The sequence below is a fragment of the Balaenoptera acutorostrata genome, chromosome 7, assembly GCF_949987535.1.
Source record: "Balaenoptera acutorostrata chromosome 7, mBalAcu1.1, whole genome shotgun sequence".
In the NCBI taxonomy this organism is placed as follows: domain Eukaryota; kingdom Metazoa; phylum Chordata; class Mammalia; order Artiodactyla; family Balaenopteridae; genus Balaenoptera; species Balaenoptera acutorostrata.
In genome coordinates, this window is record NC_080070.1 from 13,243,456 (window position 1) to 13,270,861 (window position 27,406).

The following is a 27,406-nucleotide window of genomic DNA, read 5'->3' on the forward strand; positions in this document are numbered from 1 at the left end:
ATAAGTTAAATCACAGGAAGCAAAGCCAACTTCTGTTAAAATCAAGGAGAAATTGGTGACAGCCAGAGAATCAGAACCAGTTATAACAGTTACAAGAGGCTCAAAGCAAATAGATTGAGGGACAACAAACCACATCAAATTTCCCTTGAACCCTCTACCCAGTGGTTTTGTTCCACAAGTTAATAGCCAGCTCAGAAATTTGAAGTTATGTAGAGTCTTATTTCTACCCACCTCATATGATGGTGAAGTCATTTACTTAATAAATACAATATCAGAGAAAGGGATTGGCTCCATTCAGAGAACGCAGTAGGAAAACTACTTGCTCAAAGTGGCTGAAAACTCCTTGAGGAATAAAATCATCTAACCTGGGAAATGTTGTTGAAATCCAGGCACACTTTCTTGTAAGCTGTTACCTCAACTCAAAACGAAATTGAATTCCTTTCTGTTTGCCTGGAGAGTCCCTGGGATCCTTGATAGGTAGGTAGGCAGCCCCATAGTCCACAGGCTGCACAAAGGGCTGCTTTCAGTTCAGAGGTCCATGCTTTCCCATTGTGCATCAACACATCTGAGAAGTGAATGAACTGTTGGCAGGTGGTGTTAGGAATGTAGCAAGAGAGAAGAGAAATGGCTACCAATGATAGTACCTACAACCATTGCTGCTAGGAAGTCTTGATAGCTGTAGGATCTTGGCTAAAAATGCTAAATTAGGAGTGGCTTTTGAAATCTTTGGGCACCCAAGTCTGTTAGTTTCTCCCTTTACAAGAGAAAGGTTGACACAGTTGGTATCTATTTTGGGGATAAAAGGTGAGTTGGTGTGAAAGGAGTTCTTATGGGGAAGACTGCCCCCAGGTGAAGCTTGAAGACTTGGCACTCTTTCCTCCCACCAGGCGTTTGGTGCTTCTTGATCCCGTGGGGGTCCCAGAGACCCCAGGGACACTGTGGCATTCCTTGGGGGACTGGGCCTGCTGGGCTTCTTTCAGTTCCCTGGAATTAAAGAGGAAAAATGTACGTTACTTGGTCCTAAATTAGAGATAATATTTATGATCAAAACTGATATAGATGTGGCATGGACATACATACACTACCAAATGTAAAATAGATAGCTAGTGGGAAGCAGCCACATAGCACGGGGAGATCAGCTCGGTGCTTTGTGACCACTTAGAGGGGTGGGATAGGGAGGATGGGAGGGAGATGCAAGAGGGAGGAGATACGGGGATATATGTATATGTATAGCTGATTCACTTTGTTATAAAGCAGAAACTAACACACCATTGTAAAGCAATTATACTCCAATAAAGATGTTTTTAAAAAATTAAATTAAAAATTTTCTATAAAGTGAAAAAAAACTGATATATATTTTTCTTTTTATTTCAGTATTTATAGAAACAAGCCTGAACTATACACGGAATAGAAAATTAGCTCCTGTGATTATCTTAAAAAATGGCTAGCACACACGTGCCTCAACACACAGCAGGCTCGGCTTACTGAATTCTACTGATTGGGGCATAAATGGTCTTTAAAATTAAAGAAAAATAAGAGAACAACTCTAGAGGCTATATATGAAAGCTCCAGGGGTCTGCAAAGCACAACCCATGGGTCAGATCTGGCCTCCCACCTGTTTCTGTAAATAAAGTCTTACTGGAACTCAGCCATTCCCATTCATTTGTATATGGTCTATGGCCACTTTCACATCACTCCAGTAGAGTTGAGTCGTTGCAGCTAAGATCATATGGCCCACAAAGGGTGAAATACTATCTCGTTCTTACAGAAAAGTATGCCAACCCCTGGTCTAGACAATTTCAAAAAGCAAAAAATTATTGAGTTGCTTATTAGGAAGGATTACCTGACTAAAGGCTCAGTTAGAACTTCCACAACTCATTGCCAAGAAATCATTTGGGGGACTTTTCAAACTAATCATTTTAAGATGGGTTGTGCATCCAAAAGAAACTGGACCTCTAAGTTTATTCTAGACAAGGACCATTTTTCATCTGCTTTTATATTTTCAACAGTTCACAGTATGTAATAATTACTTTAAAATGCCTTCAGAACCGTGCTCAAACATCACTTCCTGACCTTTATAATACCAAGCCCACCCTATCTAATTAATTAATTTGTTAAATGAAGGAATAGATTAATAAATAAATGCATGCATGAATACAAGCTTACATGCATAAGTAATAGAACTGCTTCCTTTGGCTTGGAAAAATACCTCTTTCTCTAAACATTTGCCAAGACAGAATATCTGCCTGCCCCCAAGACTTAATGGATTTCTAATAGATATCTTCCCTCTTTAACTATGGTTATCTTATATCGGGTGATCATCCACCAGTTACTTTAAAACTCTTGTCACTCAGAATCCTGCTAATTTTTCTTTACCAGTTGTATTTCTTTGTATTCATTTGCATTGACTGGAATTTTCTCTCTCAAGCCGTCTAGTCACGGAACATCCAGCCGCTTGTTACAAAGGGCCCCATGCTACTAGCCTCTTTGTGGGCAGGGGCCCCTGTGTCATACTGTTGGATTCCACTCGAATCCATAGAGAAGACACATCAGACCAGTCATGTCACTGTGAGTAGTACATAAATAGATTCTTTCTCAACTCCAGCATCCAAAATCTACCTTTCCAGTGTGGCTGTCTTGAACTTTTCCAAGTTCAACTGCTGCTGAAGCTCTTCTGTTTTCCCCAGGGAGGGACAGAGAACTCGACTTTTGGCCAGAGCTGCTGCAGAAGGTCTCTCTGCTGGATCGGGGTGGATCATGTTCTGACGAGGTAGGACCAAAAAGGAGGAAATAGAACATTCACTGTTGGGAAAAATCTCCCCACCCAAGCCAACTCCAACCCAGCTTCTGCTGGTGGATTTTGTGAAACGAGCTTCTCCTTTGTGCAAAGGAAAGAAATAAATGAAAACTTAGCTCCACCTGGGACAGGAATATCATCCTTATCTGGTAGCATCAGTCATCCATACCTTTGAGTTGTCCTTAAGTATCATATTTTAGAGCTGGATGAATGATGAACCAGCTTAATTGCCTTAATTTTAAACAGGAAGAAACTGAGGTCCTGAGATAAAAAGTGGCTTGTCGAAGTTATTGACAGGACCAAGACTAAAACTCAGGTTACCCAACTCCTAGTTCAGCTCACTTTCTACCATAACGTGCTCATTTTTCACTTAAAATTAATTAAGGATATCCCACCATGACAGTATTCCTACAGCATTTATCTTCAGATAGAGGATGTGTATAGCCTATAATGACTGGAATACAGTAGAAAATACCTAATATACGGAAATTAGTAGTGTCGAATAATGAAGAAAACACTGACCCTTCCATTTGGGGAGCAACGTTCAGAGCCAGCTCCACCACTTATTATGTAGCCTTGAGCAAGTCACGTACCTTTGCTGAAACTCAGTCTCCCTTTCCTATATTTAGGATAGCGATATTCACCTTCTGGACTATTGTGAGAATTAAATGAATTAACATATGCGTATTACCTAGCACAGGGACAGCTTTGAGGTACTCAGAATCAACTAAATCTAAGATCAATTTACACATAGAAATAGGTGATTAGACTATGAACAGAAGACCACTGTGAGGAAAGGTTTGCCTTCTTTCAGGAAAGCAGAAGTGAGGAAGGACAAGTTTGGAACTAAATTTGAAGTGTTCAGGTAAACTGTGAAACTCAAATTTAATCTCCAAGAGAGTAGATATTTCTAAGGCTATTTTAGGGATTCTAACCAATCCTGTTCCTTAAGCCATGAAGTAAGTCTTACATATACATTGCTTTTCTAGTATAATTCTAGCTTCTTGACAGTGTAGGTATTTTTGTACCTCTCTTTGTTTCAACATAATACCTTCCTTTCCTTGTCCCTTCACATACTCAGGTGTCATTAAGGACAAGGAACACATAGATTCCTAAATTAACATTATGCCTTTCTTCTGCTCAAATAACTGGTGGGATTGTCAGTTATCATCAATAAAGTAACTTATATTTCCTCTATACACGCAAAATTCAATTGTTTGAGTAATATCACTGTTACCATTGACTGTAGTTAAAACCCTGAAATAGGAGCCTAAGAGCAGGTTTGATTTTGGAGTTAATCAATTATCGAAAGTGAAATACAAGTCAAGGAGCTGCTCTGAGTCTTGGTTTCCTCATCTGCCCACCTCACAGGGTTATTGGGAAGGGTAAATGAAAAATACAATAGGATTTTTAAACTATAACAACAGGTTTTCATGATATGCTCTAAGTTTCCTAGAGAACCTTTCAGTCTGTCCTGTTTTTTCTGGGCTTCCTCGTCATGTTTCCTTTCCCTTCTGTCAGTGGCACCACTATTTCCCTTTTCCCACCTATTTGCCATTACATTTTTTAAAAAACAGACATTTCTATCCTCTCTTCATTTCATAAGAGACACCACCTTGAGTAGTTGGTGAAATTCTTTGGAGAGCTCCTGAGGCATATCTGGAAGGTTCCCCTCTCGGATGTGATGCCACGCAGCACCGTTGGTAGGTAATGACTCTGCTCCCGCAGCCAGTGCAACGGTCAATCCCAAGGCAAATATGTCTGCTTTAGGAAGGTGCTGATAATTCTTCAAAACAGAAGACACGAAGGCCAGTTAGTTCGCCAAGTGAAATGAGTCTAGACTAAAACATAACTGGTAAGAGAGATTCATTTGAATGCACATGAACTTAAACAGACGCAGTGGGCAAGGTTATATCTGCTGTGGTTAGTGGTCTATCTCTAGGGAAGACAGGACAGAGCACAAATCCACTTGATTAGCACTGCCCTGCCCCAAAGAGTCTGAGGCAGAATCTCAGCACCATTTTGCTCTCTCAGGCTCAAAGAGGCTTGAAGCATAGGTTGGCTGATCACAGATAGGAAAGACTCCTCTTTTTCCCCCCTGATTATTATCCTGTAGAAAGTTATATCCTTCCTAGGCCAGACTCACAGACATCTTAGAAGGTGAGCAATAACTGAAGGTCATTCCAATGACCAAAGCTGGAGGTGCTATCAAAAGGATAGTAGCATGATGAAGATGGGTTCGACCAATAACGGCTTCCTTCCTACTAGGAAATCCGTAAATTTAAGAATTCTAAGAAGTATTATAAACAGTAAAGGACCTTCATGAAAAACAGTAAAAATTTAGATTAATCCGTGTTTGAGCCATCTTTCCCCATGCTTTTTTTTTTGCAAAAGTTTCTCTCCTATCTTTGGTCTCCATTCTGGATAGAAAAAGGATAATATAAATTTAAATTATAAATATATACTTTTCATTTCTTGCACTGTCAACGTTCATTTGAGACTCAGAATGTTCAATGGATTATAAAATACCCTCCGTTTCCCTAATCTATACCTCTTGCAAAATCTCATTAGCCAGGAAGCGACTATCTCCCTCTTCCACTTTGGGCTTGCTTATTGATGTCACATGACCCAAGTCACCTAAAAAAAGAAAAAAAGCAGTAGAGTTCTTTAAAAGCATGTCTTTCTTAAAACTGGAATAAACGGAGTAGAGTCGTCAGCATAAATTTTATAGGATAATATTATACCAATCAGGTTACAAGACAGACTCACCAATTTTATACATCACATTGGCAGAGAGAAACCAATCAGCTTCATTTTCAATCTCTTCTGGGACTACTGGAGAGTCACTTTGCATCTTATGACATATGAAGATGTTACCTGAAAAAATACAGAATTGTCATTAAGTAATGAATCCTAAGCTTTTTCACCTGAGATTCTTTTCTGTAAATAACATTTCAGTCACCCTCCTTTTCTGTGTGCATGTAACAAGACTGCCAAGGTTTCCTTTCTTCCATGGAATCTCTCACACTACTTCTGAACAGCTGAGTGACTGATAATACCTATTTCAGTGAAACTTAAACCTCAAACATGCTCCATCCTCTGAAGAGGCTGGTGGCCTCAAAACAAAGAAATAAAACCACAAAATATCACAACATTTCCTCGCATTTCACATTAATGAGTGCCTAAACCATTCATTTCTGCTCACTTCGATCAGGGCTGAGTTACAAAGAGTAGAGCACTAGCTGTAAAAAGTCAGGATGCAGCCAATATGCTGTCATTTATCTATGCGGTAAATTAAACACTTATCTTCATATTTTTGCTTCACTATCTGGGAGTCTTTACTCTCTGTCCTCTAGGCCCAGGGGGGAAATGGTTAAAGCTCTTTAACTGAAATTTGGGCAGGGGAGGGGGAAAGGGGAACTGATGAAAGGGATTCTGCCAGCAAACAGCATCTTTGACACTTGATAGGCATGCACAGATTCTGACAACAGTGGGGAAAGAACTCAATACGGCCAGAGGAACAGAGGAGAGCTGTACTGACTAGGTTTGATGTCCAGGTGCACCATGCCAGAGCTGTGGATGTACTTAAGCCCAAGGGAAATCTGTAGAAGGATGTCTTTGAGTTTGCACTCTTGGAAATGATTGCCAGACTTTGTGTTTTCAGATATAGCAGCTTGCAAGCTCCCACCTGGGAAAGAAAAACAGAGAGTAGCCCCGCAAAATGAGAGAAAAGGTATGAATCTTATAAATGAAAGCATAGTACGTATTCAATAAATTCCTCATGAGTGAACGCAGTCCAGCAAGTATACATTGCTTCAGTGTCAGTTTGAAACATGATATCTGCTCCCTGTCTATACCACAGACATATTGGAAAGAGGAATTAAGGGCCTTTAAAGAGGAAAAGAAAATGCCATATCCTAGGTATCCAAGATGTGGCCCTATTGCTTTGAGTATGCCCCAACTAACATTTTAAAAGTTTTACCTAGCTATTAACCAGAAGGCCAATCAGGCCTAGTCATGTAGCTACTATGGTGTTGATGAATAATTCCATGTTGGTATCAAGCTAGTAATTATAGGCCATTAGTAATTTTAATGTAATTGACTTCAAGTTTCATTCCATTAAAATATATATCATGAAATAAGAACATGTAATGATTGCTGACCCAAGGAAAATATAAAACCTCCATATACACCTAAACCCTATTTGAGCCACCGTGTTTGTATATCAACTGTTTATCATTGTTATCAATAAAAAGATATTATCAATAAAAAGATAAGGGCCCAGCTCATCTGAATACCTGATCTTAGATGCCCCTGTCCTAAGGTGTTAGAATGCTTCTGAACCCTTTGTTTCATTAATTAGCATTTGTTGGCAGCCTCTTCAGTCAAATTAGAGACTCCTGGGACCCCCTGTCAGTTAGAAAGCCCACAGCTCCACCCTCCAAGTATGTATCAGAACAGGAGGATCTGAGATGGTAACTGTACTTTTAAGGAAATTGATATTTTAAAGTATCCTACGTAAAACTGAATTTAAAGCTTGAGCTGCCATGTTAAAATAAGTTCAGAAAGGAGAATTCAGCCCCTTTCAGAAACACAAAAAGGGCTAAAGTAAAGGTTATTTTTTTTTTCCTCTGGGAGTCTTCTTAGGAAAGAACTTATGGACTGTCAAAGACATTCATTAAAAAGGAAGAATAAGTAAAGAAAGAGTGCGTGTGCTTGTTAAAAATGCAGTCACCTCAATACTAAGTTTGCGGATAAGGTTATGAGCTGCGACAAAGCCCCCCGGGTCCCCACTAGCTCGGTGTTCTTTTAGGACAGGGCCCACAGCTCATTCGTCTTCACTGTGCCAAGGTCTGGCACGTAATAAGTATTTTCTGAACTGAATGTCTATTCTGGCAACAGAGGGAAAAGAAAGGCTGAGTCAAGGACCCTACGAAAGGTATGGAAAGAAAGAAGCATCCTAGGTTACTTAGGATCCACTTAACATGTTCCTTTAAGATTATAAGCAGAGGTATTTCTAATCCCCTGAAGAGCTACAGATATGTAGTAAGGGTAACTAGACCAGTACTAGCAGCACTTGTAGTTACTTAGAATCTGTATAGGTAATATTAAAGATAGCCAAGAGGTCATTAGAAGAGTAGAAGTTACTGGAAAGTACTCATTTATATGACTGTATTAGAATATCCTTATTTTGCTAGAGCTAAAGCGATTGTCCACACACTCTTATAGAAGAGCATAGTTAACTGTTCTTTACTAAATAGTACTAACAAGGAAGTATGTGTTTATAGACATAGCAATACTGAATGAACTGTAAACTTAATCCCTCCTAATCTCACCCAGCTGCCCTGGAGCCTTAGCTCTGTAACCCAAGGTACCCCCCACTGGAGCTGGCTCCTGCCAGCACGGTGCCCTAGGAGGAAGCAAGCCAGCTCCTGGCAGCTCTTTTCAAATCACCTTTGTGAGATGACTTGCTGAATTCCTTCCTTTAGATAAAATAAAGATACTCGCCCTACTTGGCCGGAAAAAAAAAAAAAAAACTTAAGAAAAAAATATCCACGTTTTCCTGTCTGCTCGCGAGGCCTGACAGACACTGAAACAAATAAATAGCAAATGCCTTCCAACAATGAAATGCAAACAGCAGAGCAACAATTCAACAGGATATTGTGTTCATATGTTTGTATTCTCACAGTCTTGATTTTATGTTGCTACCAACGGCACAAAGCATACTTTTCTGCTGGTAAAGTCGTTCCTTATTTGGTGGAAAAATATAACCAGTATTCGTGGTGTTCCACAGAAGACACAGACTTCTGGGTGTCACATCACTTGAGCAAGTGTGAGAACCACCGTTCTAGGGGAACATGCCCTGTAAAACTTCTGTGACAGAGACGCCAAAAGAAAATACTGCCTTTAGGGAGAGATTAATCATCCAGTCCTGAGTCGGTTAGAATCCTGGTTGTTGCAGAATCAGCCTGCTACCGGAAAACCTTCAGATTTCTGAGGCTGGCCCAGGGGTGGCTTGTAGGGGATCTTGGCTAGGGTGGCAGAGGAGGAGGGAACTTTTGATTAGTTCAGGGTTCAGGAGGGACAGGAGGGGAAATCAGATGACTGTTAGCCTCTAATAGTTAAAATCTAAGTTATCAAAATCATCTAACTTATAATCAGAGTTAAAACCATAACAGTACATGTTCCAGCCGGGCTGCTATGAGAGGCTAAGGGTGAGGGGTAACGGTGGGCATGGGGAAACAGGGCATAAGGATGAAGAGGTGAGAAAGAGGGAGAGGATGCAGTGGGGAGGGAGTGGAAGGAATGAGGCACTGACTACTCTGCTACTTTACACATACTTTGGGCTTATTATCCTTTACTTAGAGCCATCAGGCAAAGTCTCAACATGGATTACCCTTAACTACAAACAAGGTGTAAGGGCATGCTTTATTTTCCGTGATCAGTTCACATTTGAAAGGTTCAATGTATGTGAATTACATTTTGCTAAATCACAGTCCCATTTTAACTGGCAAGTGTTGAGTGAAGTTAGTGAACCTCCATGATGAACAAACAATGATTCCCCATAATCTATCCCATCTAGTCAGACCCACTGCCTGGCTTTCACGGCCCACTGCAGTCTTCCCACCCTTTACCTTGCTGATCTTATTTCCTCCTGTAGGGTCACCTCAGGCCTGTTAGTCTCCTTACCGTCTGCTAGGCCAGACCCCTTCCCAGCCCCGGTGCTCTTAGCCGGCCTGCTGTTCCCCTAACTGGGTGGTCTTCTCTCTCCTTGCCTAAACTCTAGTAATCCTTCTGCAAGGTCTCATTCAAGTCTTACCTCCTTTATGAGATTTTCTCCGGATATGCTAATGACAAGTATTATCAAGTTCTTACTATGTATTGGGACTTGATACTGTGCTAGCATTTGACATATATTGTTGCCAATTTTCAAACTACTCCCTTAAGTAAATATTACTGTCTCTTTACTCAGTGAGATTAAATGACATCCCAGTGATCCTACAACTACTATGTGACAGAGCTGGATTTTGAACCCAGGTCTGCCTGACTTTAAAGCCCAGGCCCATCCCACCACACTGCCTCTTGCTCACATTCATCCTCTCCGAACACTTTGTATCCACAGTTGTACCATATTGCTTTGCATCAGATTATCTCTTTTGTATTTATTTTAACAGAGCAGATGGAATGAAGCTCCTTGAAGATAAGGACTTACTTACCTTATCTCACTCTACAGTATTTCTCACCCTAGAGCTTAATACAGTGTTGAGCCTATAGAAGGTATTCAAATGTTGAAAAGAATTAGAAGATGATTTGTAATAGATCACTTCATCTTATTCTTCTTGAAAATTTGAAATTTTACATTGCCCCAGTTAAAATTTACATTGCCCGCAGGTTAAAATTAGTTGTGTTTTGCTTTATTAATTTTTAAATTTGATATTCTCTTGTTAGTAGCTAAATGTCATGGAAATAAAATCAATCTTTATAGAGAAAGGGAAGAGAGAAAAAGAATAGGGAATCTCAGGTTATGATAAGAGGAAATTAAGAAGAGAAGATGATAAGAAAGTCTCAACCTCTCAATCACAAGTATAAGGAAAGGGTCCATTTTTTAATCCCAAAGAAACTATTAGAAAAAGGGATTTGGGGTGAGCTTATTAAGGGAAAAAACTCATGAAGTTCACAGGTAAGGCTATGAGAAAATCAGGCTAGAAGGAAACAATAAGGGAAATGCCAAATCATTATTTTATAGGATATGTCTTCTATACCATTATCTATGTTTTTAGCAACTCGTAATGTTATTTACTTACCTACTTGTAAAATCAATCATGTATATGGTGATGAAGCTTTATCACTGATCACTGTTCTCAAAAGCCAGGCTGGACATACATACTCAGGGCTATCCAGTGGTCATTAAACTTACCCAAAGACACACTGTACTATTAAAGAAGCTCAGGGTGGGTGTATATGTTGGGGGGGATGCCGTTATCCAATATTACTGTGGCTAAAATATGGATTGTAAAATATGGATGCATCCTAAAATGATGGCAAGCTTCTATTCAACTGGTAGCACTTTTCTACTTTACCACTGAACATTTTGATGAAAATGTATTTCCGAGAATAACAATACACAACTACTGTTATGTCACCCCTTAATCATAGATTAGAAATATTAATCATGGATTAGAAATATGTTAATCCAAAGGACCACTCTTTATAATTTAAGTAGCCCAGAAAAAAAAAAAGGTTTTGCTGGTTACGGTGTATATATGGTCCTGAAGGACCTAGGAGAATATATCTGAAGTCACTAAGTTTCAGTCCCAGCACCCCACCCCATGCCCTTACTCTTGTGAGAATACTTAAAGCTCAAAGGTAAGAAGCAGCAAGAAACATGAACAATCCCCAAACACAGGAATCCACTTCAAAATTAATCAAAAGTTGGCTGTATAAGTTTACCACCCCTTCCCCAAAATCGTAAGGACTATGGCTTACATCTTTTAGAATACCTAGTAAATGGTAAAAGGATGATTTACCATTCAAACCACCAGGGTGAAAGTTTTCTCTTTAAGTATTAATTAAAGTGTGAAGAATGTGATGATAGCTTCTGTGTATTAGCTGTGCATCAGCTTTGAAAGAAATACATAACAGCATAAGCCTGAAATTCCTTTCCAGCTCAACTCATTTTCTCCAGCTCTCTGCTTCCAAACAAAACAGTAGTACAGACTTTTAGGTATGACTCTAATATACCTGCCATAAACTACAAGAAGGAGGCAAAGATTTTTTTCTGAAGCCTTAAAAGTTCATCTCCCTCTCCACAGATATTAGACCACGTACTTACCATTGCAGTATTCATTCTGAATGATCATGTGGTCATCTTCTGCCCATGCAGAGTAGTAACGTACCACATGGGGGTGATGCCCAAGCACTGCATGAGCATAAACTTCATGCATAGCCAAATTCCTAAGAGATGGAAAAGCACTGAGAAAACTGAATCAAGATAATAGATGTACAAAGGTTTTTAAAAGACAAGCTATGAGGCATTATTAACAATGGCAGAACATTTACTGAGTGCTCACTGCTTGCTTACTATTTTATCACATTTAATGTTTGTAACGCCTCAGTATGATATAGTGGCAAGGATTAAGGCTTTAGAAAGTTTAGTGACTGACCCAAAGTCAAGCTGGTGACAGTAGATCTAAGACCAGAACCTTGGTTGTCCTGGACCAAAGTCCATGGTTTTCTGATTGAACATGACATATGTAGAGAGGAATCTTAGGTGGTTATTACCTCAGCAGCAGACCTGCTTTCTTTTTTTTTTAATAAATAAATTTATTTATTTATTTATTTATTTATTTATGGCTGTGTTGGGTCTTCATTGCTGTGCACGGGCTTTCTTTAGTTGTGGTAAGCGGGGGCTACTCTTCATTGCAGTGCACGGACTTCTCATTGTCGTGGCTTCTCTTGTTGCGGAGCACGGGCTCTAGGCATGCAGGCTTCAGTAGTTGTGGCACGTGGGCTCAGTAGTTATGGCTTGTGGGCTCTAGAGCTCAGGCTCAGTAGTTGTGGCGCACGGGCTTAGTTGCTCCGTGGCATGTGGGATCTTCCCAGGCCAGGGCTTGAACCCGTGTCCCTGCATTGGCAGACAGATTCTTAACCACTGCGCCACCAGGGAAGCCCAGACTGGCTTTGATTCTTATTTACACTGTATCACAATCTAAAAACCCTGATAGGCTTAAGAAGAAATGGACTTGATTGTGGATATTGTGATGGGCCCTCTACCTTCCCTATGAAGGCTAAACAATCATTATAGTCAATATTAAACTCAGTCAGTATGAGGTAGTCACAGGGATAGTCTTGGGGGCAGATATTCATTATGCAATAGGAAATCCAAAACAAAAGAAGCAAAATATAGTACTTGATCAATTTCATTATTCAAATGAAGAATTCCAAAGACTGATGTCAGATTCAGCATTTTAGTATTATATTCCCCAGAGTTCATAAAAAGCAATGGCTGAATCTGAAAAATATTTGTTTTCCTTGTGGAAAGCAAGAACTTTTGAACATTTAGTTCTGGGAATGAAATTTAAATTTTTGTTAGTTTTTCCTTGCTTACAAGGAAGGAAACTTTGAAACTTGACTATTGAATTTATTATTAATGCAAAGTAGAGATAACCAGTGGGTTAACAATAACTTGGTAATATTTCTGATGAACTAAACAGGCACCAGAAGATCATTCCATAAATCTATTCATTTAAAAAAAGCAGTAAGACCAGTAGTAAAAGCCAGGAGAACTACAAAAAAACAAAACAAAAGCACAACATGATCCCAAATGCTCATGGTATATTTCAGGAAATAACTTATCTCTGATCTTGAAAATTCAGAAAGGTTATGAATGTGAGACAACTTTCAGTGGGTTGGGGGGGGGTGATTAAGAAAAAGTAGCAAATGACATCAGTGCCCTGATTCAAAATGCTTTGACAAATCCAAGTGTGTATTTCTAGTACATTTTAAAGGTACTCACTCATCTGATGATCCTACCAAAGGTTTCGTGGAGCGTTTTATTGCATAAACACATCCATCCAGCCTCTTAATGCACTTGTAGACTGTACCAAATTCCCCAACCCCGATTTTTTCCACCTCCAAGAATTCTTTTTCATAGCGGGAAGCCATGTTGGTTTCTCGTAGAACACATCTCTGAAATATTTCAGTAAAAAAAAGTAATTCTCTCTAACATATTGTGAGAATAAAATTAAGGCATATTATTCCTAAATTTCTCTAAGTTCTCAAAAAGACTTTTGAGGCAAACCCATCAATATTCTTGGTAGCAAACGCCCCTGCAACCCTGCCACAATTGCTGACTACCTTCTCTGTGTTCTTTATAACCTGTCCTACAACTCTGTACTGACATTTCTCTTTGCTATATTATTACATCTTTTTCTATATTATTTCCTCTGTCTGGCCATACTCTTCTTCCCTATATGTGCCTAGAGGGGACACCTCACTCACAGCCAGAGCTACTGTCCTTAGCTGGAGGAGTGGGTGGGCTCTTGGAGGCGGATGTTAAACAAAGGGAACACCTCTCTTTGACTCTTGTTTACTTGTCTCACACTCTGGCTGCTGATGCTTCATCTCAAGTTGAATAAACATACTGTGTTCAGTTTGCTTCCCCAAAAATCTTAGTCTGGAGAACAAAATTGTCAAACTGATTATTTCAGAATGTGTGCTCAGATATAGCAAACACTCCCGCTACTGGACAACTAGCGACATCACTCATTGCTCTGCTAGTAAATAACTCGAGCAAGTCACTGAACTCCTTTATCAGTTTTCTCATTTGTAAGATGAGGATCATAGCAACTATGCCTCAGGGTCCTTTCAAACATCACATGAGAAGTATATATGTTACAAATATATATATATATATATATATATATATATATATAAAATTCTCAGTAAATGGTGGCTATGATGATGAAAATATCCAGAGATTTATATGAGTCTCAATCCAAGCTGATTCGTCTCTGTGAACTCATCTTTTCCCAATATCCTCATTAGCAAGAACTTTTGCCATCCAACTTTAAGTGTTTAAAATATCTTGACTCTTACTAGCTCTTCATTTTCAACATGCAGTCCCAACCAGCCTTCATCAACAAGATCTATAATTTCCCTTGCCCTTAGCCAGTCTCAAGCTCTGTTTCCTCCAAGTCTGGATTTGCTACAGCTACCAGCCCTCTCTCCACCTCCTCTAATAGGAAGACTGTTTTTGCAAAATGGTGCTGTAGAATCAGACAAACCTAATTGATTCCCATGAGGAATCCACACTTCTGATCAGAGGCCTAAAGTCGCTGGTAGTGCTTACCTGCTACCTTACCATCCTCATCTCAGACACCAAGTACCACCTTACCATCCATATCACTCCCTTCCCCCTCCCCCTCCCCGACCCTCCCCCCCCACTTACATGCACTGAACATTATAATATCATGAAAACATGCCTATGTTCAAGCACCTTAATGGCAATTTAATATTCCACTGACTTTAAACTATAATTTACTTGGCCATTCTTCTATTATTGGACATTTAGTACTCCCCCCCTTTTTTTTTTTTCTTTTTTGCTATTACAGTTAAGGCTGCAACAAACATCTCTGATGGTAATATTTACAGCATTATTTTCTTAGTTTATATTATCAAATGAGGGATACTAGATCAAAATTATAAAAATCAATAGATACTGCACATTTAAGAGCTAAATTTTTACATATAGACCTCTGGCTTTATGCCCTTTTTCTCTGTTTTGTCTTATTCATTTTTGGACCTTAAATATCTTGATTTTCCCTTCACTTCTTCTGGAGTATAGAATTTTTCCCCAGATCAAAGACTGTAGCAGTAGCCTTTAAGAATACTCCAAGGTAATGGTTCAGCAATATATGTGTTAGACACTGTCTGGTAAAGTAACAACTAGCTAAGAATATAGACCCTGATGAGAGCCCAGATAAATTTAGCTGAAAAACATATTTACTACAAGGTGTGTGGAGGGTTGGAGAGGAGAGAAGGCAGAAAGGAGGGAGGGAGGGAGAAAGAAGGAGACATTAGGATGAAATGACTGTGTTACGACAGCTGGGCCAAAGAACTGTGCTCACCTTGGCAGGCAGCCCTTGTTCTACCTTGCCTTCTCCTGGACCAGCTTCCTCACTTGGAAAAAAAAAAGTAATATCAGAGTATGATTAGCACTTATTGAGCCTGGTACTATGCTAGGTTTGGGGGCTTTACAAGTAAATAAGACAATTACTTCCCCTCTTCAATCTATATTTGGGCACAGGGATAAACAGAAATTTTCAGTACAAGAACTTAGGACAGGATAAAAACAAGATATCAAGGGATACCATAGACAGCACCCAATTAATTATTTGAAGAGTAAAAGCCTTTCCCAAAAAAGAGGACATGTAAGCTAAGATTCCAAGAATGAGTAGGAACCAGCTAAGAGAAAAGAACAGGGTTTTAGGCAAATAGAACACGGTATGCTGAGATGCGGATCAAGACAGTGCACAGAACATACCTGAAACTCTAAGGGCTCTTCGCCAGGATACAACATTTCCCCTGCAACACCCGCCTCCCTTAGAACCAGGCCTGTCTTATGTTCACAAGCCAACTGTAAGTATAGCAGAATGTGCTCTAATCCTGGCTAAGATGTTTTCAACTACTTTTCATTAAGCTGAAGTCTCTGACGGACACCCTCTTTGGCATGAGCAGATGCATCCTGGATCTTTAAGCAAAATTTCAGTTTCTAGATCAGCCAGCTAGGTTCTTCTTCTGGACAAGTACAGGGTAGAAGTGGCAAGTGGAGGACATTACACTCGTGCAAATTAAGTGATGCAGGACACTTGTGACTTACATTTAATACTACATTCTAACACTTTATAAAATAACAACACCACAATGAAGAAGAGGGGAAAATACCCTCTCAGAATCACTAAGTTATTGTACTAAAATGTCACCACTTTCAGGGCCAGGAATTCAAATCAGCAGTCTTTTCCTGCTAGCTTCAGTGAGAGGTGAAGCCATTCACTCTGAAGGTTTACAAAGAATCCTACAGAGCTAAAAGCAGTGGAATACTCAGTAACAAGAATAGACCAGTGTACTTGTGCTGAAGTCCTGTTTACTTAAGATCCAGGAAATAGTATTGAGAAAAACCTATTCTGGCTACAAGGCTGATTAATATGTAGTCATGGATTCCAAAAGAACACAGCACATTAAGTGTTCTACAGGCTTTTAGATTGTTAGCTGTGCATTTATTTTGCTGAGTACATCTAAGCATAAATGACTGGCCTGTTTTAGAGGTGCTCCCATTCTATAAAAAAGCAGCATTGAGGATACAGTAAAGAACGGTCCCTGAGTAATCTGCACTCTCCTTATTTAGGTGATTTCTACCATTCAGTGGCCTTTATGGAATAGTGCAGCTGGCTTTACATTTATTAGCACCTCCAAAAGCAGTACTCTCTTTTTCTCTTCAGCCAGCCTTCCATCACCTGCAGAGAAGTTCAAATCCTTGCTCTATAGCTCTCATCACCAGTCACACCACTAGACTCAAAACAGCAATATACTCTCTGGAACGAGAACTACACCTTCCCCAATTGCTGGACTTGTAGTAACCAGAGAGGAGCCCTTGAGTGCAGTTCCATAGCCCATTCAACTTCCTAATGTAAGACAGATCTACTGCTTACTCTGCCCTGTTCTTTCAAAGAGAAGGCACTTTACGGTACACTTCAGAATGGAAAGGTGTTACGATCTCTGTGACAAAGAAGGTTAAAGCCAACGCTGACATTTAGAAAGGAAGGAATATATAAACACGATGTCGACTCATTCAGACAGACTTCTTGTTTATTCCTAATCTTTAACACTCCCCCTTCCACTTGGTAATAGTAAGATCAGTTCTCAAAAGTCATAGCAACAGGACACTTACAGGTCGCCTCGGGTTTTCCGCTTGCCATTGGATTTAAGGAATTGTTTTCTATAGGACTCCGGAGTGAAGGGATTAATATTGACCAGAGCGAGTGAGGTCATCTCATCGGTGAAGGGACTAGGTGTGAGCTTCAGATGCTTAGAGCTTCGGGAGGGGAGCTTCCCTGTTGAAGAGATCACCGGCTGGCTCACCTGGCCCTGAATGAGGATGACAAAAGGCAAATCAGAATGGAGGTAATTTTTAAAAAATGGTTCTGTATCAGTTAGTTAATTAATATTTGAACCAAAGAAAGTTATTGCTGAAAGGGACCTTAGAGGATATCTGGTTCACTGCAAACATTGTAACTTGTTCTCTTATGAAAAATACAGACTCCCAGTCTACCTCTAGAAATTTTGATTCCTGGGATCAGCACAGCAATCTGTACTTTTGTTAAGCTCCACCCTCTTCCCCTGGGCGATTCTGAGAGTCAGCAATGAGACCACCAATTCTAGTCGTACCTCCAGCTTTTTAAAGATGACCTTTCAGCTTAGACAAATGAAAATGACTCTAGAAGACCTGGTGCTTATGTTCTCAGACTGTATAGTTAATTTCTCCTCAATTATTCATCCCAATATTTGTTTGGTACCTACTAAGTAGCAGATGCTGGGCTAGGTGCTGAAGGGTCCAGAGGTGAATTCTGGCTCTTAAGGAATGCACAGTCCGTTAATCAGCAGTTCAGCGATGTTTCAGAAATAATCACTTTGTAAGGGAAAGATTTCATAGACTATCTAAACATGGAAAAAGAAGTTTCCAAGTCCACTAAGAATGTAGCACAAATTGAGAAAAGTTCCAGGAAGTTGGGTAAGGAGACTGAAAAGTAATACTCTAAGCCCTTAAGATGCAAGACTTTACAGTGGCTACAACTAGCATACCAGTCAATAGGAAAATGTGCAGGGCTTACCACTCCAAGTGGGATACAGTAAGAGAACATCGGCCTAAGACCTAACCAGAACTAAATCAAACGACAGAGGGGAGAAATCAAAGACAAAGAATTCTGATGAGACAGCAGAATGCTATTATGACCTAAATGCCAGGGGCCAGAGGAATAGCTGCAGAATAGATCCTCAAGAGGACAGTAGTAGACACAAGGGCCATGATGTAACCTCATAGTGTAATCATTGTACCGTGAGGCTCTTTGGAAAAGAATTCTGTTTTGATATTCTCTGCACATGACTTTCGAGTGTAGAAGCAGAAGCTAGATTACAATATGATTCACTATATAAAAATGTAATTAAAGAATGTGAGGCTACAAAGAATGGATATAAAACTTATTAATGAATACTCATTATTAGATTAACGATACAAGCAGAAATAAATACTCATTAAATGACTGATAGAAACAGAAATGAAGGAAGCTATAGAGTACACATAGTAGCCTAACATTTTTTTAAGTGAAGAAAACTTGACACAGTCAAGAGTTTTGCCAAGGGTTTTACATATGTCTTAGAGTTCAGAGGGTCAACAGCCCTGGGGATATTATCAGACAAAGCCATCAATGACAAACAATTTTCCCATAAGTTTATTGTAAGGGTTGAGTATTGGTTCAAAAGAAATAAAACTGTACTATATGATATTTCTCAGTTGTCTATGTGATTCAGGAAATGAATTTAGAATTATAGTAAATCATTTTCTGAAACAGTTTTTTTGTGATGCTGATTATCATATGGAAAATAAAATGCATCTGTCACATATGAAACAGTGGGGCATCCACACCTGGTATGCTGCACATAACTCCAGTTGCTACAGTTCAAGGACAACAAAAAGGCCTAGAAACTTGTCAGATAAAAGCAAGGAAAAGTATTCATATCAAGGAAGACTATCAGAATTCCTAGTCTGGAAATATGAAGGCTGATAGATTTTGTGAACTCCACTTACAATATAGCAAATGATATTATGTTAATATGGATTTTATTGCCAGAATGGTAGAATTATGAGTAATCCTTTTGAAATCTAAAAGAACACAGGTTGCAACAAGATTTATGAAAGTGAGTTCTGCCTAGAAGTAAAGTAGACTGAAAATTTCTGGAAAGATGACCAGGTTGAGAGTATAAACGTGTTGCAGAGAGTGTAGCTAATTCTATATAAGTAACAGCTCTTACTACAGATGATTAAGAGAAAGGAAATTTGGGGAATAGCTCCTTGACTTCAGAAGATGGTGAGAGGAGAAGGTGGCAACCTCCCACTAAGACACAACATCACAGGGACTGGGAAAGACTTTAAAGGCCCAGTTGGTACAATTAGTTCCCTGATGCTTGAATCCCTGGTACAGTGTTTCTACCAAGTGGTCATCAAATAGCGTTGAATGCATTTAGCTACAGGGACCTTACTACCTCCTAAGGAAGCTCTTCTATCTCTAGATAATTCTGCTAGGAAGTCCTTATGGGGACCTGAAGTCGTTTCCCATGATTTCTGGTCCTATCCCTTGGGCAAGGCTGAACTAAGCCAATCCTCCTTTCCTCTGCATCCCTGTCTTTAGCACAACATTATGAATTATCATCACCCTGGCCTCTCTCCTCTGACCTTGATCCAAACTATATTTTTTGTAAAGTGTGTACTTTCCCAGTTGCATTTCCAGTTTCCCTCCCAAACGTTGTTTTCTTTCTGTCCCTCAAATCTTGGCATTTCTAGGGTACCTAGCTTGGACCACTCCTCTTCTTACTCTGGCACACAGACTATGTAAACTTATACACACCCATGGCTTCAACAACTTCCTAAATGCTGATGATATCCAAATATAGATCTCCAGCTTAGGTGGTTTTCCTGCATTGCAGAACCACTTATCCAACGATTTACACCACATCTCTTTCTCCAAACCTGTACATCCTCTAAGGTCACCTACCTTGATTCAAGGTACCATCTACTCGGTCAAACAAGCAGGAAGCCTCACAACACCCTGGGTCCCTCCTTTTCCCGCAACCCCTCCATCAAGTCAGTTAGCAACTCCTAAACATCTCTCAATTTACCACTGTCCACCACTATCCAAGTTCAGGCCCTTCTTTTTTCTCAGTAGATCTATTATGAATACTGCCCTGCCCCCATGTTCTCTCCCGCTCCATTCCATCCCTCACATGAAGGTCATGATTTTTCAAAACTGCCTCTGACCAAAACCATTTAATGGCTCTCTCAACACTTTCAGGATAAAATCTCAGTGTAGCTCCTACCTACCTGCTCTGGCCTCACTGCCAGACCCCTGCCACTCTGAACAACAAGCAGTTTTCCAGGTGTAGTGTGATCTTTCCCCTCCATAGCTCGGTAGATGCTTTCCCCTCAGCCTCAAGCTCTCACTCCCTTCTTTTCCTAGCAAACTGCGACTCATCCTGTAAGACTGCTCTCAAACATTACTTTCTCTGGAAAGGTTTCCTGGATATCTCGAAACTTAATTCCCCACTATTTCTCATCATGCTCTACAAGTCCTCTAGCATATCTGATCTGAACTTTATTTACTGTTGTTGTTTACCTTTATTCATTCTGTAGGCACTTTTTGAGGTAGTGAAGGGTTTGCCAGCAGAAGGTCTGCTAGCATATCAAGGTGTTAAGTTTTCAATGAGTGGATGAAATACACATACCGTGCCGTGTTTCCTTGCCTGCTTACTCTTGCTCTGAACTACATGCTCCTAGCCCACTGTCCCCCTAATTTCCATGTATTAAAACCATACCAATATCAGGATACTCTGTAAGGGCAGGTTATTTCAAGTTCAAAAGACTTCAGCTGGACAAGAAATATGTATATAAATAAAAATGTTTGAGATTTTGTTATATTTAATAAAGTGAACATTTTTAGTTAAATTCAAAGAAAAATAAAAAACCATACCAACTTTCATTGCCCTTCATATGCTTCCTTCACCTTCATTTCTTTCCTGACTACCCACTGAGAAGCGGTCCACCCAGAGAACTCTGACCACTCTTGAATCACCTATCATGTAGTATCCGTAGGCATATCTCCCCTGCCAGAGACTACCTCGTGCTCCCAGCCCACAGTGGGTTCTCAGAAAATAAATGGTTGATTGATTGGTTATTGGGACCATTGAAAACCCCACAGATAGACACATGAGCGTATTAAAGTAGTTTGTCTACCAGTCAAACGAGAAGCTTAGTATTTCCTGGTAGTTGTGGTACCCATACTCAGCAGGGACAAAAGAGACCTGCTGACAGTGACTGTGCTGCCATCAGAAGCACAGATGTTATTATGATGATCTTAAGCACCTCAAGCTGAGCCAGCGGGAAGCAGAGCTAATTCCAGGCCTAAGGCTCACACAGCACGGCACTGGTCTATTAGAGGTAACCCTGCCCCAGTCCTGGCTTTAATAACATGAATGATATAATAGGAGATCAATCACAGCAAGGATAAAGGAATCTGCTTACTTGGGACCTTTACCTATTTGCCATGCTCAGCTTATAAAGTAGTATCAACAAGTTACCTCTTTGTTCACATATAAGAGCCTGTACCTCACTAGACCAAGGAAGGGAGAGGACTTCTTTCTGGAAAGAGCAGCGGCAAAGAGATAAAGATATGTTAAACAGTGAATGTGAACATTCTTATATTAGGAAATGTGAGTCAATAATCACAGAAAAATAGAGCCAGTGGGCATAATGGCAAGAACAGTAGACCAAGCCCCAAAGATCATGTTTCTCAGTCCTTTCTCTGCCGTTGGCTGAGCTACAGGCCACTTTCCCTCCTGAGACCTTGGTTTTCTCATAGGTAGAGTACAGGTCAGGCTGTAGATGTCAATATTTTTTTCCAGTTCCAGTATTCTTTCACGAGGAACTTTTTCCCCCACCCAAGATTTATCTGTGGCCTACACTAATGGTTTTAAGAAGACAGCTGGCAAGACACTTAATTCTGTTTTCTGGTAACTTTAAACTCTTCTTCGTTTTCACCAGCAAATACGTAACTGAAGATAGACACAGCCTGTGAAACAGAGCTGTCACACGTACATAGGACTGGGCCCTCGTTCTCCGGTCCGCCGAACGGAAGGAGCACGGACCTCAGCGGCCTAGCTCCCTCCTCCCCAACGATGGACTTACTTTGGGAGTGAAGGGGCTCTCGCAGCATGGCGGCTTGCCCTTGTCTGGTGGGGCTGGGGTTTCAGGACGTGTGAGAGAGTGTGACACTGGAGTCCTCAGACCCTGACCCGGACTCGCTTGGTCTTTTTCCTGAAATGTGTTGAGGTCACGCACGTTACTAAGGGGAGTTCTGAGAGGTGTAAGCTCTGCCTCCTGGACACATCCTGAATCCTGAACTCCAGACTTCTCTGGGGTTTGGCTCTGGGCCTCTTTGCTCTCCTGGGCTTCCTTCTGTCCTTCGTTCTCATGCTCTTCCTCACAAGAGGAAAAGCTTAATTTCTGCTTCAGTTCTTTGTCCTCGTCGTTGTCACCCATCTCAGCCAAAGAGCTTTACAACCTAGGCAAGAAGGCCTCGCCGCAGGAAACACTACAGAGCTGCAGAAATAAGGATGAGAAAAGAAAGTAACCTGGCAAGTTCCCTAACTCTGGCCTGGCTTTCCTTCTGCCAACTAACAGCTACGTGGAGACACGCCATTGGTTTACTCACTTAAGTACCACGTATCTGTGGGATCTCAGCTTCTCCTCATTTCCATTCTGATTAAAGAAGTCTCCAGTAACTCTTTGAGCAATTAAATCCAATTATGTATAGAACTCTTCTGGATATCCCACAGTCTCCCTGAACCCATGTGCAACTACTAGGGAAACAGTTGGATTCTTTAATTTAGCATGACTTTAAAAATACATGTTAGCCAACTGGGAACAAGCTCATTATTGGAAAGAAATTATTTTCATTCTCTTACACCTACCATTTAGAAATATCACCCTCTCCTCTCCCCTGGTTCCCACCTACCCAGTGGCTAGCAGCAGTTCCTTAGAATTCAGTATCACCTGGATATCATAATGATCCTTAAACAGCCGCTAATATATCTTGGCTGGAGTTCATCTCCCTAATAGAGACACACCTGACATCTCTGCCAGACACACCTGTCCTAATTCAGGCACCTCCACACCCTCCACCCACCCCCAGGTATTAGCAGTTAAAGCTTTTAGGGAACTGGACACATTTTCACACTGAAAAAAAGAAAGGTAGAAAGATCAGCAAACAGAGAAGCAGATATATGTATCACTTGAAAATGGCAATTACTTGGGCCCCAGTCACCTTATTTTGTAAAATATGTTTTCTTACTGTTTAGATATCTTTACCATACCTTATTCAATTTCTTTCTCAGAGAGGCCCCTATGGAGAGGGTAAAAAAAAAAAAAAAAAAAGCTCTTTGAAGGAAAAAAAAGGCCACCAATATCACTTTGTAGGAGAAACCATGTAAAAGGCACTACACGAAAAAGGAAAATGATGTACATGAGCCCCCGGTGCCCTCGGGGGACTCTGGAGGGACCGGACATGAGGAATTATTTACACGACAAACGTGGACCCAAAGAGAGAGAGGTGCTGAGGATGAGTTTGGTCTTGACTGAAAGAAATTCAATGTCCCTTCTCTTGAGAGTCTTTGGTTACCCATTGCCTGTCACCCATCTTCCATCTTCTCTCTCTTCACCAATCCCTCCGCCCCTTTCTTTTTTCTCACTCCTTTCCCATTTCCCACTTGAACTCATGAGAAGGTTAATCCAAGTGAAGAGTAACTGGGGTGGGGGTGATTGTGAAAGTGTTTCTGCAGCTAAACGCCTTCTCACGCCCCAGCTTTTTGTAGGTGCACACACCACCCAATCCTTCCTTTGTCCTTCCCCAGTCCCTCTGGCCACGCAAACTTTCCAAATCACTCAACAGGGTAGCTCACTGCTCGCCTTTGTCAGAGACTCGGCATCCCACAGGGGCCAAGGAAAATAGAGTCATCCACAGGGAGGGGAGGCCGGTAAAGAAATTCCTATTAACTGAGATTCTGGGCTTCGGAGTGAGTTTCTTGTTTACAAACCAGCAGGCCATGTAATATAATTCCTTCACTACAGCCTTGGTGCTGATCAATTTTCCCCTCTCAAGGCTATGGCTAGTCATTCTCAACTCTCCAGGCCAGCTAGAGGCTGGCTCTGCTCTCAGGCAGGATGGGACCAACCTGAAACCCTCTGACTGTATCACGGGCCTGCAGCCAGGGCACAGGGGCTGGTGTATTGGGTGTTACCCAGTAGGCCAGGTTGGTTTTTATCATCACCCCTGCCTTTCCTCTCTGCCTTGCTAGAATTCTCAATTACCTTTACTTATGACTGCACTGTCTGCCTAGGGAGGCAACTATGCCATCGTGATGACCAATCACAAGTATATAACTTGTACCATTCACCATCCATGTATTATCACTCAGCAGATGATTGTGGCTAAGGCTTCAGAATAAGAAAGGTATAATAACAAGTACAAAAAGAATATTCCCGATTTGGAAAATAGAACAATGAGAATTGGGCAGTTGCCGACCTTGATGGCCCAAGGGAATCCCTGGAGGTGCACATCTGGCCTCTGGCCTGCAGCCCCACTATTTCTGGTGTCATGCTTTACCTCTGTCCTTAGCCTCTTCACATTGTGAAAGATTCCGTCTTTACTCCAGTGCATGTTAATACCACACGCATCCATCCCAGGCACAAAGCTTAGCATCATAGTTGAGATGAGGTGTCAAAAGGGGAACCCAAATAATCTGTGGCAATAAAAGGAAAAGGAGGGAGGATTTTTCCCTTAATGTGGAACACATGTGGGTTTTCCATAAACTATTTTTGAATGGACTTGGGAAAGTAAAATTAATGTATCTCATTTTGTTTAAAATACTCAGTATTTGACTTTTTTGAAGGTGGAATATTTTTCATATTGTTATAGGGATTTCTGCATGGCAGGAAAGTAATATTCCCAGGAGTAAGAGGTACAAGGAGGAAGTCAGCTTTGCATCTTAGGGCTGGCTTCCCCAAACCATGTGCTTGGGGGAAACTCTCCTTCTGCAGACACTGCTGAGTGATGAGAAAGCTCCTAGACTCAGAGCTCCACTCTGACCAAACCTCAGTTCTGAGGCCTTTGAGACACTGATGGGAAGGACAGAAGCAGGAAAATCCAGCTAATTCAAATCGGATTCACAAGAGGTAGAAACTTGTATTCACCTTCGAGGTAGACTGTTCCTTTGCAAAAGTAAAGCTAAGGCTGTGGAAAATGAGATATTTGAGGGTCTGTTGCTCCGAGGAGGGACATGCTAGCCTGATTGTCTCCTCAGTTAGGAGGGAGAAATGTAAAAAATGCTTGAACAAGCCAAAGTGAAGCTCTACCACATTATTTATTGAAGACTGAATTAAGACTGAGTCATTCCAGACGCTGAAAAAATACCAATGCTGGATTATGATGTATTTGATGGGACTGCCCCACGGGGAACCATTGGGAGGTCTGGTTTCCCAGATAAGAATTGGACATTTTTACTGCCAGGCTTAATGGGAAGCTGGCAGATTCCAGGACAGGAAGTGAAGACTTGAAGCAGGCTTAAGCTGAAAGCAACTCTCTGGGCTTTGGACTGTTGGGCCTGGAATCTGAAGACCAGAGACACACTTGAGGGAACTCCAAGGTGGTGGAGCAGAGAAGCTGACCTTTATCCCCAGAATGTGCCCTGTAGAGGCAACAGTGCAGCATCAGTGTTCTCAGACAAGGGCCCATGGGCCTCATCAACATATGGAGGAATAATCTCCAGCTCACTGAGGAAGCAGGATGAGTAGGCAGTGATATCTCTCAGGCCCCTCCTACTTCAACCCCATTGTCCTCCTTGTCCTTATCTTGCTCAATCTCTCATCACAACCGGAAGTGTTTCTCAACCCCGCAGGGGAATGTTTGCAATACCTTAGAAAAAAGCAGAACATGCTCATCACGTGTATTGTTCAGCTCCCTGGACGGATCCGTCAGCGGCAGTGATGGTGAGCAGGTGCTGGGCCTGGACCCATCCCATCAAGGGTCTCAGGTGCTCCGGACTCCTAGCAGCTCTCTTCCCATGACAAGGGTGGTCAGCAAAGCCAGGAACCGTGAAGGGGGCCTTCTCTTGATTTCCTTCCCACACCAAGAGAGAGTGCACAGAAGCAGTGGCTGTCAGTTGCAGTCAATCTAGTGATAATTACAACAATCATTAACAATATTCACTAGCGGTACTTATATTTGGCCACCACATTTCTTCTTTTGAAGTCCTTGTACACCTATGTCTAATGAGTAGCATTCCCAGCAGAACAGAATTCCAAGGCAAGATTGTGGGCCAGGTGAGATAAAGCCTGGAAGTCATCTTAAAGCTTATGAGTCTATCATGAATACTTTGCTTCTTGTTGTTTTGCTTTTTCTTGTGGAAATGTTCAAACATACCAAAAGTAGAGGAAATATAGTATAATGAGTCCTGATGTACCAATAACCTAGCTTCAATAATTGGGGGCAGTTTTCCAGTCTTGTTTCGTTTACATCTGCAACTTTCTTGGCAGTGTGTGCTGGCCGCTGCCAGCTGTGTGAGCAGATCACTGATAACATATCCTTTCACCCATGAATACTTTGGTGCCGTTAGTAAGAATCCTTAGATTAATCTATTTATTTGAAATCTACTATATAACTATGTAATGAGTAATCAGATTCTAACGAATTGCTTCTCTTGCCAGAGTTTTCCATTTGCTAGAACTAGAGGATAGTCATCAAAATAACTGTTATAATAGAGATATACTACTTGTCCACTCACAAGACAGTATTCTTCTTAGAACAGGTACAGAGTTCTAACCTCATATCCCAATAATTTAAAGATGGTTGATGTACTGCCCATACTTTAAGGAGCAGATAGTTTAAAATGATATAGATTCGTTAGTCTGATCTTTTCTCTATGGGCCACAGTTAGGAGAATTTATGTGGCATTTGACCATTCCCAGGTTCTGTAAAATTAGAGCAGGTAGTAGTTGCCTATGTGACTGAGTCCAAAGCCAGCCCTGCAGCCACAGAGGCGAGATCTCTGTCTCCTCTGTCTCTCTTTCTCTCTCACACACACACAACATACACAACACTCACACGCACACACACACACACACACACACACACACACACTCACTCACTGCTTTAATGGGAAGAAATTAGTAGGGATGGAAAAGACATTCTCAGAGCTACACCTACTGTACCTCAATCTTGACTCATT

The 27,406-nt window shown here is 40.9% G+C and overlaps 1 protein-coding gene across 2 annotated transcripts; it reads right to left on the bottom strand.

The window, feature by feature from the left end:
- On the bottom strand, window positions 1-26,346 carry WEE2 (WEE2 oocyte meiosis inhibiting kinase). Of its 2 annotated transcripts, none has more exons than XM_007177022.2 (11): window positions 26,095-26,346; window positions 17,247-17,443; window positions 15,427-15,478; window positions 13,314-13,486; window positions 11,631-11,752; window positions 6,339-6,485; window positions 5,567-5,674; window positions 5,349-5,434; window positions 4,413-4,583; window positions 2,620-2,762; window positions 1-984 (listed from the first exon to the last, which is right to left on the bottom strand). In XM_007177022.2, the coding sequence occupies exons 2-11, from the start codon at window positions 17,345-17,347 to the stop codon at window positions 828-830; spliced, it is 1,260 nt and encodes a 419-aa protein (XP_007177084.2). In that variant the 5' UTR covers window positions 17,348-17,443; window positions 26,095-26,346; the 3' UTR covers window positions 1-827. The 2 variants fall into 2 exon arrangements, with proteins under 2 accessions (XP_007177084.2, XP_007177083.2); XM_007177021.3 differs by lacking the exon at window positions 26,095-26,346 and adding an exon at window positions 22,311-22,704.
- Window positions 26,347-27,406: the final 1,060 nt, after the last annotated feature.

Excerpts from the sequence above, each read along its gene's own strand:
- WEE2 (XM_007177021.3), bottom strand. The coding sequence starts at position 22,664 with ATGGGTGACAACGACGAGGACAAAGAACTGAAGCAGAAATTAAGCTTT. Across the intron at positions 6,486-11,630 it reads TCAGAATGAATACTGCAATG|GTGGGAGCTTGCAAGCTGCT; the intron begins GTAAGTACGTGG and ends TTTCTTTCCCAG. Across the intron at positions 5,675-6,338 it reads GCACCTGGACATCAAACCTA|GTAACATCTTCATATGTCAT; the intron begins GTCAGTACAGCT and ends GTATTTTTTCAG.